At 46.5% G+C, this 16695-nt stretch overlaps 2 protein-coding genes across 5 annotated transcripts in view; one reads left to right on the forward strand and one right to left on the reverse strand.

The window, feature by feature from the left end:
* Nucleotides 1–766: 766 nt before the first annotated feature.
* Nucleotides 767–12927, forward strand: iars2 (isoleucyl-tRNA synthetase 2, mitochondrial). 3 transcript variants are annotated; one of them, XM_083683388.1, is made up of 24 exons: nucleotides 767–1146; nucleotides 1492–1614; nucleotides 1752–1905; nucleotides 2947–3095; nucleotides 3787–3836; nucleotides 4013–4122; nucleotides 4770–4860; nucleotides 5174–5289; nucleotides 5369–5538; nucleotides 5684–5774; nucleotides 6058–6209; nucleotides 6544–6704; nucleotides 6813–6915; nucleotides 7110–7203; nucleotides 7615–7686; nucleotides 8383–8491; nucleotides 8629–8731; nucleotides 8951–9076; nucleotides 9244–9375; nucleotides 9464–9570; nucleotides 9886–10031; nucleotides 10312–10502; nucleotides 11042–11186; nucleotides 11463–12927. In XM_083683388.1, exons 1-24 carry the CDS (start codon nucleotides 886–888, stop codon nucleotides 11606–11608), a joined length of 3102 nt encoding a protein of 1033 aa, XP_083539514.1. In that variant the 5' UTR covers nucleotides 767–885; the 3' UTR covers nucleotides 11609–12927. The 3 variants fall into 3 exon arrangements, with proteins under 3 accessions (XP_083539514.1, XP_083539515.1, XP_083539516.1); XM_083683390.1 differs by having other exon boundaries at nucleotides 1108–1202; XM_083683389.1 differs by lacking the exon at nucleotides 7615–7686.
* A 1481-nt stretch (nucleotides 12928–14408) lies between these two features.
* Nucleotides 14409–16695, reverse strand: part of rab3gap2 (RAB3 GTPase activating protein subunit 2 (non-catalytic)) — a gene marked incomplete at its 3' end in the record, with an annotated part of 16450 nt that continues 14163 nt past the window's right edge. For both annotated transcript variants that reach the window (XM_083683773.1, XM_083683774.1), the window contains exons 31-35: nucleotides 16425–16640; nucleotides 16004–16093; nucleotides 15478–15711; nucleotides 15028–15192; nucleotides 14409–14561 (exon numbers count right to left, since the gene is read on the reverse strand). In XM_083683773.1, the coding sequence (XP_083539899.1) occupies nucleotides 14409–14561; nucleotides 15028–15192; nucleotides 15478–15711; nucleotides 16004–16093; nucleotides 16425–16640 (858 nt within the window). The remainder of the gene's footprint in view (nucleotides 14562–15027; nucleotides 15193–15477; nucleotides 15712–16003; nucleotides 16094–16424; nucleotides 16641–16695) is intronic.

Raw genomic sequence — 16695 nt, forward strand, 5'->3', positions numbered from 1 at the left:
AGATCAATTGAATACAGCTGTGCGTAAGTCGCATGCTATGATAGCCTACATTTTCCCCAAATTAAGTCAAATACTAAAAGGACAAGCCATATCGAGTTCATTTGAATTTACAACTAAAAAACAAAGCAATAAGTGAATAGAACCTAATTAGGCCTATACAAAACGGCATACCTGTGATGAAAAATGCATGGCAAGCATAAGGACTCCCATGTAAGCGGTAACCATATTAGTCATTTTGTTGCTGGCGTTCTTCTCAATTCCTATGTTTGACGTTACTGGTTCGTCAGTAGCTTCAGTTTGCGGAGAATGAACGCAATCGTAATCCAAGGGTTTGTATACCCCTGACCAGAGTGACGTCAACAGGGACGCATCCCCAAAACCACCTGCCCTGCCCCTCAAAATGGATACAATGCTTTCAGTCTCATATGAAACCAAAATAACGGTCAACATGACTCACCGGTCCTTTTGGTAATTATATAAATGCTACACATCCAGCAGGCCTACTACTTGTATCAATAACTTATTTTTGAATAGGCCTATGATTTATGTAGTTCTGCAGAAATACAAGTCAATATTGCTTTTGTTTTGTATGTTCACCTCTACCTGATCAATGGTGAAAAATGTTACACTATTGAATTACACAAGATCACAGCGACGACCTATATAAAATATAAAAAATGGAAATGAAAACGCGATTTGATATTTACAATTATCTTTGTCCCTTCGTTGCTTCCGTAGTTTCGCTCCAATTCTTCCGGAAGAAACAGTGCCACAAGGAGCTCGGAATTAAACAACACAGCAAAGAAGAGATCCATATCTCAACAACAAACAAACAAAACTGTATCTTTATTGCAGACACAAAGAGTACACCGTACTCGCCTCTCCATGCTGCTGTGCCGGATTTCGGCAGTTAGCCAGAGTGTAGCGAGATGGGGTTCGAGTGCCCGTACAGGCGCCCTACTCCGCCCCGCACTCTCCTTCAACTCCAGTTGCTGTCATAATGTCAGCTCACCCGAAGGCACCGCGCAGCCTTCAGCCGCCCCTGCACAGGGACAGTACCGCGACAGCGTGCTTCTTCCCCGCACTGAATTCCCCATGAAATTAACCGGACAGAAACTTCTGGACCGGGAAATGGAGATTCAGCGGGTAAGGAGAGTACCTCTGTCAGTCCAAGTCAACTGTCATAAGGTCGCTGCTAGTTAGTAAGTTAGCTGGCCATTGTGAGAGAGACAGACAGACAGACAGACATACATACATACATACATACATACATACATATACATACATATACACACACACACACACACACACACATATATATATATATATATATATATATATATATATATATATATATATATATATATATATATATATATATGCCTGCCCGCCCACATGGTCTCTGACTCCATGATGATGGGATACAGCTGCTGCTATGGTTTCTATTAACTTACTGTGATATAAATCCAAAGTTATCTGATCTGTTTCTAGGAGTGTGGGTTTGCAGAGCTGTACTCGTGGCAGAGAGAGAGAAAGGCCAAGAAGGAATACTGTCTCCACGACGGACCCCCATACGCCAACGGGGACCCACATGTCGGACACGCCCTCAATAAGGTATCTGTAGTTCATACCTTACAGATTACAAAGTGATAATACAATCACTATTTTCTTTACTTGTATTAAGAGTGGCAACATAGACCAACCAGTTCTCCCATTTGTAACTGTCAATGTTTCAATCGTTTGTTTTCTAGATCCTAAAAGACATCCGGAACCGCTTTGAGATGCTGAGAGGAAGGCAGGTCCACTACATCCCAGGCTGGGACTGCCACGGACTGCCCATCGAGCTAAAGGCTCTGGGAGAGCCAGGGACCAGCGGCCTTAGCCCTCTGCAGATCAGACAGAAAGGTGAAAGACCAGAGGACAGATAGCTGATACAATACACGATGAAAGCTCATACGTCACAAACTGCAGAATGTAAAGATAACTGGTGACACTCATCATTTTTGGAGACAGGCCTCAGTGTTATGATTGCTAGCAGAAGTAAATCGGAGCAGTAGGTAAAATAGGTTATTATTTGCCCAAAGGTATACTAAACTTTATGGTCTATTGAGTGAATTACTTGAATTTACTGTTAAATAGTTACTGCTCACATTACGTTCGTTCGCAATCGTAACGCTGAAGTCTGTCTCCAGGTTTGTTTACATTCTGCAGGCTGTGACAGTATGGACTTTCAAAGCATATCTTCTGGAGTATGAGTTCCTCCTATCCACTGACTCAAGGTCAGATATGTTGTCCATGGCCCTTATGATTAAGGGTAGAATTAGAAGCAGGGTAATCTGATCCTACATCTGTGGTTCAGGGCAACCTCTACCTTAAAGCTGCCCTCCACAAGTGGGAATCGGATGGCCCACCATTCCTGGTAAGCTACACAGAAAACATGGCATTGCGCGTCGTAAAAGTAATCAGGGAGACCGTTTATCATCATGGCAACCAGTTTAGGTTTGAAGTGGAATTGTTGGGAGATAGCAGCGTATTAGGTTACTAGTGAGTGCAATATGCATCTCCCTTGCTGCTCCGAAGTCCAAAAGAAGTCTGTGTGCTGCTGTAACCTCAAACCTTACTATGATTTTACCTCTGAACTAATTGTTTTAGGGCAGCCACTTAGCAAAATTGTCTCGGTTACTTTTACAAACCGCAACACCACGCTTTTCACATTACAAACAAAAGTGGTGGGCCAGCCAATTCCTACTTGTGGAGGACAACTTTAAGCGTACTGGTCACGGATAATGCACGAAATATTCCGTAACTAGCTCTCATGTATTGCAGTTACACACACACCTTGTCCTGTGTTCTGTTTATCGATACATTATCCGATAGGCACAAGACACCAGGAAGTCAGCTCGCTGTGACGGTTTGTTCCATAACTCTCTCCTCTCGCCTCTCCAGCGCGGGAGTTTGCTGAGGGGGCCATAGCGAGACAGCGGGCGGCGTTCCAGCGCTGGGGGGTGATGGCAGACTGGGACAAGTGCTACTACACCTTTGACGGAGCCTACGAGGCCGCTCAGCTCAAGGTCTTTCAGAAGATGCACAGCAAGGTGGGAGATATTCTGTTCTGTTCTGTTCTATTTGATTGTTATTCCCTTTGAGACATTTGGAATGGCTGGGGGAGTGAGAATGAGGGTCATATTGGTTAGCGTATTCTATTCTTGTCTTATTCCGGGCTATAGGCCAGTTTTGGTTGTTCTCGGATGTCTCTTTGGGATGGGAATATAAACCTCACAGATCTCTCCAGAGGATCTGACTCATTCTCTCTCTCTCTCTCTCTCTCTCTCTCTCTCTCTCTTTCTTTCTTTCTTTCTTTCAATATGTTTGGTGTCTGGGTGGGGCTGTGTGTACGACTCATGAGGGGGGGGGTTGATTGTTTGTATGTAAAACATGTTAGGGGGGTTGGGGGATCCTCCTTGCTAGTATTGGTGTGTGTCCTGTGTTTTGTGCAGTGTTTTTGTGCTATGTTTTGGTTCTGTTTGTGTTGTGTTCCGGGGTTTGTTTGGGGTTCAATTGGGTTGGTTGTGATAATAGGAGTGGTACTTTTTAAGTGATAGTGGCTCTCTTTTACCTCTCTCTCTCTAGCTCTCTGTTTTTCTTTTCCCCCACCCCCCTTTATCTCTCTCTCTCTCTCTCTCTCTCTTTCTCTCTCTCTTTCTTTCTTTCTTTCTTTCTTTCTTTCTTTCTTTCTTTCTTTCTCTATCAGCATCTAACACTTTGTTGTTGTCTGGTAATTTTCAGGGGCTGATCTACCAAGACTACAAGCCAGTGTTCTGGTCTCCCTCTTCCAAGTAGGCAGCATTGAGTCCATTCTGCCAGGCAAACTGAATTAAGCACCGATACATTATTGAAATTATATCAAATGCTATTTGAACGCAGGTCTGTGTTATTGGTCATTTATAAAGACTTGTTTATCGTCATTATTTGAGAATTCTCTAATCCTCCCTCTCTCCCTTTCTGTCTCTAGGACCGCCCTTGCGGAGGCAGAGTTGGAGTATAACCCCCAGCATGTGAGCAAGGCCATCTACGCCACATTCCCCTTGGTCACCCTGCCCCCCAAGATGGCCGCTGCTGCAGGTAGAGCTTCTCAACCAGGGCTGCCAGGTCTGGCTAAAATGTCCAGCCTAATGGCCACTCAAAACACACAAATCCGTGTGTCTCATAATAACAATCTAAATACAACTGGTGAAATTGCTTTACCTTGTTCTCTGCATTCATCCCTTTGTTATTTGCTCATCACACCAAATGATTTCATCTGAACGATAGAAGTGATTGATAGTGAATGGTTGAGGTTGGTTACAGAAAACATTATTGAAATGGTATTATGCAATGCTAAAATGTTTTCGAAAAGCCCAAATAGTTTGCTTTTTTTCATTTCATTAATTCAGATTCGAAATTCAACGAATAAGGCAAACAAGATACTGAGGGAGAAGTTTGTAGCTAGAGCTGTTAGTTTGTTGTCCTCACTTGTGAGCTTCCAGCGCTTGCAGCACACACACACCCTCAGGCTCCCCCTCCCTCCCCCCTCCCTCCCTCCCCACTCCCTCCCCACTCCCTGATATAGTTAAGCAACTTCAATGACAATGTTGAGGAAGAGGAGGCCATCTCGAGCAGTATGAGCAATATTCAGGGGCCCTAGAGGGTGGGTGTGTGTGTACACACCCACCCTCTAGGGCCCCTGAATATTGCTCATACTGCTCGGTGTGTCTGTCTGTCTGTCTCAGGGGAGTTGGGCAGTATGTTCGTGTTGGTGTGGACCACTCAGCCGTGGACCATTCCAGCCAACCAGGCGGTCTGCTTCATGCCCAATGCCCAGTAAGTCTAGCTATTGACTGCCACCTACAGTACAAGTACTACACACACATATCCCTGAATAATCCACATTCCCTGTCCTTTTCACATCATGCAACATCATACCAGGGGAGGCTGATGGAGGTAGAAATCGGAGGACAGGCTCATTGTAATGCATGGAATGAGGAATTGTTCATTCCATTCCATGCATTACAATGAGCCCGTCCTCCAATTTCTACCTCCACCAGCTTCCACTGCATCATACATACCATCATTAGAAACTGCTAACATGACTGGTTATTTGTACTCTAATATAAGTGATGATTTCCCCCCTCAGGTACTCTGTTGTGAAGCGGGCAGACAGCTCACAGCTCCTCCTAGTGGCCACGGAGTGCATCGCCAACCTGGCAACTCTGCTGGGCACAGAACTGGAGAGTGTGGGCACCTTCACAGGTACACTGACATACACACACACACACACACACACTGTAACTGTCGATCTAACTCTTTCTCTGACTCTCTTTCCCTCCAGGTGCAGAGCTTGAGGGTGGAGTCTGCCAACATCCCACCATTCCTGGCAAGGAGGTTCCATTATTACCAGCCAATCATGTGACCATGGGCAAAGGGACAGGATTGGTCCATACAGCTCCTGCCCATGGAATGGAGGACTACAGTGTGGCTTCACAGTTTAAACTGTCAGTGGTACGTTCTTTCAATTGTCTGAACAAATATGGGTGCCAGTCTGTGCCGTCTTGTCACTGTAATTATTGATTTGCATGTTTTTATTTACTACCTGTCCAGTGATGTTTGTGTGTGTGTGTGTGTGTGTGTGTTACCTCTCTCCCAGGAGTGTATGGTGGATGAGGAGGGCAAGTTTACTGAGCTGGCGGGTCCGGAGCTGCAGAACCTGTCTGTGATGGGGGAAGGCACCGACACAGGTACAGAGAAAGAGTCTGTGAGAGGCAGAATGTGTGTGAGGTCGCTTAGCATATTTTGACGGGTTCAGCCTGAGGCTCTTTGTTTATGAGCATTTGAGATATGTGTGTGTGTTTGGCTTAACGTGTGTGTGTGTGTGTGTGTGTGTGTGTGTGTGTGTGTGTGTGTGTGTGTGTGTGTGTGTGTGTACGTGTGTGTGTGTGTGTACGTGTGTGTGTGTACGTGTGTGTGTGTGTACGTGTGTGTTGCTGTGTCTAACTATGTGCGTGCCTGCCTGTGTATCAGTGATCTCCATGCTGAAGGCGGCCGGGGCTCTGGTGAAGGAGGAGGAGTGTATCCACAGTTACCCCTACGACTGGAGGAGCAAACAGCCTGTGGTCATTAGACCTAGCAAACAGTGGTTCATCAACACTGCCAGCCTCAAAGACAAGGCCAAGGTGAGAAGAATCAACTCTGGAAATGATTCTTATAGTGAATGATTCACACTCATTGAGAGAGTCTCCCTGCAGGTGAGTCTAGTCTTACATAGAATGATTCTTCTTATTAGAGAATCAGGTATACAAAAGCCCCCCCCCCCTCTGTCCAACAGAATGGCACTCACTATTTACATGCACTGGCAATGCACTCCGTGGCCACTAGGAGGAGCTGTGAGCTGTCTGCCCGCTACATACCGATAATGACTGTTGACAAGTTTGAGAATCTCTCGGACTAAGACCCATACCTTGAGAGAATGACTCACTTTCTCTTTGTGTGTATCGTGTGTGTTTGTAGGACGTGCTCCAGAAGGTGCAGGTGATGCCAGAATCGGCACGGGGCAGCCTGCTGGCTATGCTGGACCGGCGGACGTACTGGTGCATCTCTCGCCAGAGGAGCTGGGGCGTACCCATACCAGTGTTCTACCACAAGGAGACAGGAGAGCCCCTCATTAACAAGTAATCATACACACACCCCTCATACACACACCCCTATCCTGGTTCACTCGATCTTTCTCGCACGCACGCACGCACACACGCCTCTCTAACCTCTCTCTGTCTCTACAGATATACAGTGGGCCATGTGTCCAAGCTGTTCTCAGAGAAGGGCAGTGACTGCTGGTGGGAGCTGCCCATGGACTCACTACTGCCCCCAGAGGTGCTCAAGCAGGTAAGCAGCTAACAGCAGGGAAATATATATGTATAATATACAGTGTATATATATGTACACTCATTACTGCCTCCTTATTTCTCTTATCTCTCACAGGGTAACATTTTGATTTGAGAGTATTTGAGGAATCCATTGAGTTATGTATTTGAGAGAAAGAGAGATGTTCTGACCTGTGTGTTTCTCAAATATCTAAGAGTAAAGCAGGAGCAGTGACGGAGTACGAGCGCGGTGACGATGTGTTGGACATCTGGTTTGACAGCGGAGCATCCTGGGCTGCTGTTTTTGAAGGTGAGCTTAGTTTTACTGCTACGCCATTTCAGGTTGTGTCTTAGCGTCAAGGTTGTCTTGTCTGGTGTCTTCGGATTAGGAATTAATGCTATCTCTATTCTCTACCTACGTGGCGTGTCATGCTAACTCTCCATTAGCAATTGCTTTCTCTATACTTATGTAAAGTGCTAAGTCCCCTTTTTAATTAAATTAGAGCTTTAGCTTTCGTGACAGACTGCAACCTCGTGTTACATTTAAGGTTAGCTATCCATCTTTTGTCCTTCACAACCTCTCATTTGAGGACAACTCTGTCAAAGCTTTGTTTGAATTGTTTTAGAAGTTATACCGTTGTTTTTTTTTTTATCATGTAATTACATGAAAATGATCTAATCTTCCTCCGAAACATGGCGTTTGGTTGTGTTGTGTTTTCAGAGGACATGGAGGAGGACGGTTCTGAGCAGCCAGAGTCACGGCTCAGCTGGCTTCGTGCTTCTCTGGTGCCAGGTTAATAACCTCCTACGCAAGACCCTCTCTTCTACCATAACCTCCTCCCTCCCTACCTCCTGTCTCTCTCTCTCTCTCTCTCTGAGCACCTTGACTACAGTTTCTCTTCCAGGATTCACAGACACCCACACACACACATTCCTCTATTTCTATCCATTTTCCTTTCAGTCAGCAGGCATTCATCTTCACCTGAAGGCTGCATTGTTGCTACAGTCTGTGGCAGGAGCACTGTCTACAAACCCTTTGTCTCTCTAACCACTCTGTGGCTATGAAAAGCTGTCTCTGTCTCTCTTTGGAATGTTCCAGTAATATCTCTGAAGGGCTGGCGAAGTCGCTATTTATGTTCACAAAGGGCCTCCGGTCAAGGCATGACTATTGTCGATGAAATATTGAAGCGTTTTTCCACTATTTCATTATGTCACTGCAAGACAAGACTTTTGGCTGAGTTTGACTGATGCATGATCGCACGCACCTCACGAACAATGGCTGTGGTCTCTGTCTTTCTAGACTTTTCTAGCCTCTTTGGACCCAAATCAACACATTCCTCCTGATACTAATGCTAACCACTTCTCTCCCTCTTTCTCTCTCCCTCTTTCCTCTTGTTGTGAATGATGGGTTGAGAACAAAAGAAAGGAAAAATACAAACGGAACTAATTCCCACCCCCCACCCCCCCTCTCTTTCTCTCTCACATCCAGAGTCAGATGTGAGGGCTGATGTGTATGTTGAGGGGAAGGACCAGATAGGAGGCTGGTTCCAGTCTTCTCTACTGACCAGTGTGGCTGTGAGGAACAAGGCACCCTACAAGTCAGTGGGAGAGCTGTACATTTAAGTGTGTGGGTGTGTGTGGCTGTGTGTGGGTGTGGGTGTCTGTAGAAATGAAAATGAAATAGTGTTGTGTGTGTGTGACTCCCCCCACCCCCCCCACACCACCCTTGTTGCAGGGGTCTGGTGGTACATGGCTTTGTGGTCAGTGAGAAAGGAGAGAAGATGTCCAAGTCTGTAGGCAATGTGGTGGACCCTGACACAGTCATCAACGGAGGAAAGGTGAGAGGTCGCTGATGAGACTCAATTGAGTACTCTGGTACACAGCATGCTTACTAATGCCCATGACCCCCCCCCCTCTCTCTGTCCTTTTTCCTCTCCCTCTTTCTTTCTTTATTTCTCTCATATTTCCCCCCCCCCCACTCCCTTTTGTCCCTTTTCTGTATTTTCCCTCCCTCTTTCCTCTCTCTCTCTCCCTTTCTTCTCCTCCTCCTCTTTCAGGGCCCCAACGGGTCTCCTCCCTATGGGGCAGATGTGTTGCGTTGGTGGGTGGCGGTGTCCAACGTCTTCTCCGAGGTCCAGATCGGCCCCTCCGCGCTCAACTCAGCCAGAGACAGCGTCAACAAGGTACTAACACTCTTTTCTGTACATTTCTGTCAGCTCGCCATGTCTCTACCAATCTAAATGATACCCAACTATCATAGTATTATCTCTGTAATACTCATACAGTAATTTTCTCTCTCCCTCCCTCCCTCCCTCCCTCTCTCTCTCTCTCTCCCTCCCTCCCTCCCTAGTTGAGGAACACCCTGAAGTTCTTGTTGGGGAACCTGCAGGATTTTGACCCTCTCACACAGGCAGTGGACCCCAAAGAGATGCACTACATCGACCAGTACCTACTCCACCTGCTGCGGGAGTACAGCATGAAGGTGTGTGTGTCTGTGTCTGTGTGTGTGTGTGTGTGTGTATGTGTGTATGTATGTGTGATTTAACAGTGTTGTTGTGTGTGTGTGTCAGGTGACGGATGCCTACAGTGAATTTGATGCAGGCAGAGCCATCCGCCTCCTGCAAGGCTTCATCACCAGAGATCTCTCCAGTTTCTACTTCAGCATCATCAAAGACAGGTACTGGGACTATAAAACAACCACTACCACTCCTATACTAAATCTACCAGGGGGAGGCTGCCGGAGGCAGAAATCGAAGGACGGGCTCATTGTAATGCATGGAGCAGAATGAGGAATGGTATCGAACACATGAGCCCCGTCCTCCCAATTTCTCCCTCCTCCAGCCTCCTCTGATACCTACTAACTCTACGATAACCACAACTGACCACATTTTAATGCTCAAATTTGTCTTTCCTCTCGTGTTCTTCCCTTCTCTCTCTCTCCCTCTCTCTCTCTCACACACACACACACACACACACACACACACACACTCAGGCTGTACTGTGATCCTGAGAACTCGTTAGGCCGGCGGTCGTGTCAAACGGTCCTAGAGGAGATTCTGGACGGATTGACCCGCTCCGTCGCTCCTATCCTGCCTCATCTGGCAGAGGAGGTCTACCTACATGCCCCAGGACACGACGGTAAGGCCGTGTGTTTGTGTGTGTGTGAGAGAGAGAGAGAGAGAGAGAGAGAGAGGCTGTCCGTAAAGAAATGAAAATAGTGTTGTGTGTGTGACCCACCCCCTTGTTGCAGGGGTCTGTTGGTACATGGCTTTATGGTCAGTGAGAAAGGAGAGAAGATTGGGGGGGGATTCTAAGAGTGTATCTCTGTCAGTGTGTGGATGTGACTTGTGTTTTTGAGTGGTGTGTGTTTGTAAGATGCTCCATGTATGACCGTGTGTGTGTGTGTGCGTGCATCCAGCGGGGGAGACCCTGTTCCGGAGCGGCTGGATCAAGAGCAGCTCGGTGTGGCGGAGGCCAGGATTGGAGGAGGCGGTGGAGGGGGCGTGTGCCATCAGAGACTCCTTCCTGTCCTCGATCCCAGGACGCAACGCAGCAGAGTACGAGCTCACCATCGCCATCGAGCCTGGCCTACTATTTGAGCTCATGGAGGTAAGATAACAAACGCTTTTATTGTGCTTCGCGTCATTAAAAACGGCACACGTCAAGACGTTTTAAAAACACAACAAAAACACACAGAAATCCAACATTCAATACTGTGATGTATGGTTTGTATAAAGTGCTATAGTGTGCAGTACAATGATGCAAATACCCAGCCCCACACTTTACAAGGACCTTAAGATACATTGGTCAAGATACAATACTATTGAGAAATACAATACATTATGGTGAGAAATTGAGATGCTCTACATATATTTACTGAAAATGTCAAATTGAACTGAAAATTCTGGTATGTGTGTGGAAGCTAGTTTATTGTCTCTTTGAAGTGCAAGGCTTGGGAATGTTTAGGAAGTGCTTTGTTTTTATGTCCCAAGAGAATAACTATATACTTGCTTACCAACACACTGCGACTGATTTATACCTAGAGTGACTTTTAGGAGCATTCTACTGCGTACTGTGTTTAAACTTGACACATAAACGTCAAACTAACCCCCCTCTGCTCCTCTCCCTCTCTCTTCGGTCTCCTCCAGTCTCTCCAGGAGGAGACCACCTCCACCTCCTCCCAGCTGACAGAGCTGATGATGTCATCACGGGTCACCCTGGCCAGCGCCCTGCCCAGAGACCTGCCCGAAGACGCCCTCATCTGCAGGGGCAACTTCCTCATCAACCTTGAGGGTAAGACCTGTGGACACGGTTAGCCTAGGCTAACGCTAACATAGGCTAGGCAAACTCTAATGGTCTGGAGGTTGAGCCTCTACCACAGCTAGCTAGGCTAGGCTAACACTAGGCAAACACTAACATACTGTCATATTGTCAAGCTTTTAACGCTATCATGGATACATGAAAATGGTCTGATTGTTAGACAAATAGTTAAATCGTGCTAATGCTAGCATAGATACACATCAGCAGGCAAAGCCTTTACTCTTTCCCTCCTTCTGTCTGTCCTGTCAGGTGGGGTTATCCGCGAGGACAGTGCCTACAGCGTAGCGGCAGTGCCCACCTCCATGGCCCGGTGCCAGCGGTGTCGCCGCTACACAAGCGACTCAGCAGACTGCCTCTGCCCGCGCTGCCAGACCATCGTCACAGGGGCACAATGAGACTAGGCCAACCAACCAACCAACCAGCAACCCTCTCTCACCCCTGTCTCTCGCTACAATTTAGCCCAGGCATGGCAAACATTCTTAGCTTTAAAATGCACTTTGGGGCAAGAGCAAGTCTAAAGACAGACTGACTGGTGTTCACAGACGACTACATTACCCACAATTCTACAGCTGCATAACTGACATGGAAAGGGCATGAAGAAGATGTGGATACTTTGAGGTCGAGAGGATGGGTTAAAACAGAGCACTCATTTTGTTTTTATTTGTTTGGCAAACGAGGGAATGATTATCTTGGTCACATTCTAGGTTGACTAGCTTGTTGTGCAGCAACCAATGACTGTGTGCCATGTCATAGACTGAGCAGCCGGATTTCAGATTGTTATATCATCCGGTTAGCCAACATATTAAACAATTATCCAGGTGTTCTGACATTTATTAGGCGACTGCTCTGTAAAGCACTGCTTATGCAAGGGATACACTGTCCTTCTGTGTTTATACCCCACCTTCCAAAGAATGGCAAGCATCTGTAAGATTTCCTTGATTGGGAAGGTTATTGATACTCCTTCCTCCACTCACTAACCCACGAGTCAGTGGTTCTGTTACAATATCCACACTAGCAAACTTTTAAGAAGGCATGGCTGATACGTTGCTTCACTTTAAAGAGATGCAATAGGATTTTTGTCACAAATTCCTTACATACAATTTTGTCTTACATCTGTAAGGTTCATGATATAATGTTAATCGATTACTTATCTCATTAGACCACACAGTCTTCAGTTTTAGGGCAACAATCTTTTCCGCATGGGAGTGGAGAAATGTGCTCCTCTCTGTCCAATCAGGTAAAACGGGGACCCATCCTTTTGGCCTGTGAGTGCTAATTTTAGTGGCTGAAAATATATTAAAAAATCCCGAAGCAGTGGTATGTTAGTGTGTATACAGGGACAGAAACAGACTACAATGCTATAGCTATTGAGAGAATCCAGCCAACAGGCTATGGTAAAGATTATTATTATTAATATGTATGCGTGTGTGTGTGTATTGAGGATTACAATGTATTGTGTTACAGCGGTTTTTGTCAGTTTATTAATGTCTTCTTGTGTTGAAATGGGAGTCTTGCTTTAACTGTATGTCACTGTGTGACCAGATAAGAACGATAAAGAGATGATCTATTTGAATTGATGATAAATTGCGATGATGGTGGTTTTTGGATGTTCTTCTATATGATTACTTGTAAATGCAAACCTCCTGTATACATCTCCTATCCCTGTACATTGAAGCCTATTAAATAAAGGTTGAATTGAGTGGAAGAAATAGAATGTCTTTGTTTGAATGTAAAACACTTCATGTGGCAACCTAATATGGGGTAGCCGTACTGGTAATTTATCATAAATATAGGGTTTACTTTTGACACTCCACTAAGCCAGTGGAGCCCATCACCTATAAACGTTGAACTTTGGATTTATGCGTCCCATTTCTGTACTTTGCACTTCTGTACTCCCCCATATATATTGAAGTGAGAACGGGTTGGTGTAGAAGCAGATGCTTAGAACAACCCTATGTTTTCAAATTGATGTGGGAAAGGAAACTTCATGAAAAGGGTAGAGAAATGGGACACAGACGTTTATGGACAAAATGGTTAGGAAATCTCAATCAAAAAAACTATCTACAGAGTGGCTCTTCTGTTTGAACTACTGTTCAGAGATAGTGAACCTCCCCTCCTCCCCGTTCCCTGCATTACCCCTCAAAAGAGAGACACCAGAGACCAAGAGAAGCATCACCTCTTTATTCCACATCGTGTGACCCCCCAGACAGCTACTCTGGACTTCAAACTCCAGAAAAAGTGGGTACAGGCACAGTTCATACAGTACTGCGCATAAATAACCAAAAATAATAAGATCCGTTCTTTTTTTTTTTTTAATATATGATACATCACTCTATAAGTCTGAGAAGGATAGAGGGAAGAAGGAGTGAGGGAGGCAAACAGAACAATGACATGGCACACATCACAGGCAACCTCCACTCTTTGGCTGTGTGTTAAGTGAGTAGGTTAGAATGGACAGTGCAGGACTGCTGTAGTAGGTAGGTAGTGAAAAGTGGACAGACAGTAAAGTAAAAAGGAAATACAACAAGTAAAATGTGACAAGGAAATTGCGTTACCGATTCCCAATCAATCCGCTGTGGCCCTCTGACACTCGCTTGCTCTCATGCACGCACGCAGACACACACACACACACACATTTATAATGCTCTCCAGAAATAAAGACTTTTACGTTGATGCCAGATACAACTGTACTGTATGCTACTTGTTTGAGCAAGAATAACAATCGATTGAATAAAACAATTCTAAATGTCCCCCCCCCCCCCCCCAATCACTCCCTAACTCTTTCATTTACAATTCATTAGATGCAACACTTTTATCAACTTGAAAACTCGGGAGCCGAACCTCCTCCCTTAAAAAGTTACCTCTTTACCCCTTTCTGACTTCTCCCCCATTCCTGTACAAATACATGATTGACTCATAAGGGGGGTTATAAGAGCTACTTATACCAGTCATAAAACACTGTCTATTCTAAACTCTTTTTAACTTCTCTCCCCATCTCCCTCACTCTCTTTTCTCTCACCTCCCTCAAAAGAGTAGAAACTCCATCTCTCTATCTGCCCATCTTCCCTATCCCCTCCTTCCTTCCTCTCTCTCCCTCCCTCCCTCCCTCCCTCCCTGCAGTGCATCCACTGCCTTTAGTATCTCGTCACCGCTGTCTCTCTCTCTCCCTCCCTCCCCTCCCTCCCCTCCCCTCCCTCAGTCCTCTCCCTGCAGTGCTTCCACAGCCTCCAGGAGGTGCAGTGCCAGGCTGTACTGGGTGTGGTTCTCCGGCAGGATCTCGATCAGGCGGCTCACCAGCCTGCTGCTCTGCGACAGGGGCACCGATGGGCACCGCAGCTCACCGGGGTCCTGGGGACAGAATACACACCCGACTCTGTCAGCTGCGGACACTGACACTGCTTACGGCTGTGGCCATGTTGACATCTAACCATGTGGAGGTGCCATTTCAATAGGGAGCTAGCCCGTGAGCAAGGTGGTAAACAAAGAGGTTATAAAGTGTAGTTTGGTTATAGGCATCACCATAGCCTTGCGCCCGGTGTAATAAAGTGGTTATAAAGCAGTTCTAATAGCAGGTTATAGTGTGTTATAGGCATCAGCATAGCCTTGAGCCCGGTGTAATAAAGTGGTTATAAAGTAGTTCTAATAGCAGGTTATAGTGTGTTATAGGCTCACCATAGCCTTGAGCCCGGTGTAATAAAGTGGTTATAAAGCAGTTCTAATAGCAGGTTATAGGCTCACCATAGCCTTGAGACAGGTGTAATAAAGTGGTTATAAAGCAGTTCTGATAGCAGGTTATAGTGTGTTATAGGCTCACCATAGCCTTGAGCCAGGTGCAGAGTGTGGGGGGCAGGCGTGCCAGCAGCTCCATGGCGGGCTGGGTCTGGGTCTCGGTGTGGAGCAGGGCGTAGCTCAGCCTCTGGCCCGTCAGAACCAACAGCTGAGAACCCAGCACGTCCTTGTCCTCCACCCCCAACATCACCTAGGAGAGAGGATGTTGTAGTTGTAGTTATGGAGTGTACTGTAGGTGTGTTTGTGTTCTTATTACTGTGTACAATCATGTATGTAACGTGTGTGTGTGTGTGTGTGTGTGTGTGTGTGTGTGTGTGTGTGTGTGTGTGTGTGTGGACACGGTGTACAGTAGGGGGGCGAATGTATATGGTGACTATGTGCCGATATCCATAGTTTAAGTAGTACTGGTAATTCTTTTATTATTCTAATTTTTTAAATCTACAGATAATTCCTGTCAATATGTCGTCCTCCCTACCTCCTCAGCCCTGGGGTCCAGTCCCTGGTTGTAGAACTCACACACCAGGTGTCGACGCAGGATGTCAGGGTTGACCTGCAGTAGAGGCCCCAGCTCCAGACACAGGGCGGGCCACCAGTCTGCCCCAGCCCCAGGACCAAAACCACCTCCAGTACCGGGCTTTGTACCAGAGGCAGGGGCCTCCATGGCATCCCCCAGGGTCTTCACCCACCCTGTCAACACCCTCAGGAGGAACTAGGGGGGGGAGAGGGAGGAGAGAGGGGATAAAAGAGAGAGGGGGGAGAGGGAAAGGAGGACAAATAAAGAGAGATATGTTCAGACATAGAACTTGTCGCACAGAAAGACTACTCAACCCATAATCCTTTGCCATGTTGGCAGGCAGGCTGGTTTCATTTCGTTTTTTTTTACCATTTCAAATTTAAAAACACATACAAAAAATCACACGCATACACACAATCATAGAGGATGACAATCTACAACTCTGCTTAGCCTATTTCCATAGAGGAGAGATCCTTCTTTCTCTTACCTCCTGCCTGAGGTAGACCAAGCCAGGGTCCATGTCTCCACTAGGCATCAGCTGGATGGTCGTCAGATCCCTGAAGAAAGCATTCTTACCCTGACGCACCGGAGAGAGAGAGAAAAATGGAGGAAGAAAGAGGGAAAGACAACGATCAGAGGAGAGATGTGGACAGATATGGTTCGAGAAGAAAGAGAGCAGATGATTTGTGTACTTATGTGTGTGTGTGCTTATATGTGCTTGTGTGTGTATATATGTGTGTGTGTGTGCTTATATGTGCTTGTGTGTGTATATGTGTGTGTGTGTGTGTGTGTGTGTGTGTATATGTATGTGTGTGTGTGTGTGTGTGTGTGTGTGAGTGTGAGTGAGTGGTGCGTGTGTATATGAGTGGTGTGTGTGTGTACATACAGTATGCGTGTATGTATGTCACCTTGGTGTCGAACAGGCTGAGAGGTTTGACCCTGAGACTGAAGGTCATGGCGGCGTACAGCAGGGAGGCCAGGAGACAGTGGTGCTGGATCAGGGGGTAGTGGACCCCTCTCTGCTCCAGAGCCAGCTCCGCTATGGAGGCAGGACCCTCCGCTCCACCCCACACCTCCTCCACACACAGCTCCGGGGGGGACACCTCCTCCACACCTGAATCAGCCTAGCGGAGAGAGGGAGAGGGGGTGAAGGACGGAAGAAGAGGGTGGTGGGGTGCA

Source organism: Argentina silus (genome assembly GCF_951799395.1).
Source record: "Argentina silus genome assembly, chromosome: 13".
Classification (NCBI taxonomy): Eukaryota; Metazoa; Chordata; class Actinopteri; order Argentiniformes; family Argentinidae; genus Argentina; species Argentina silus.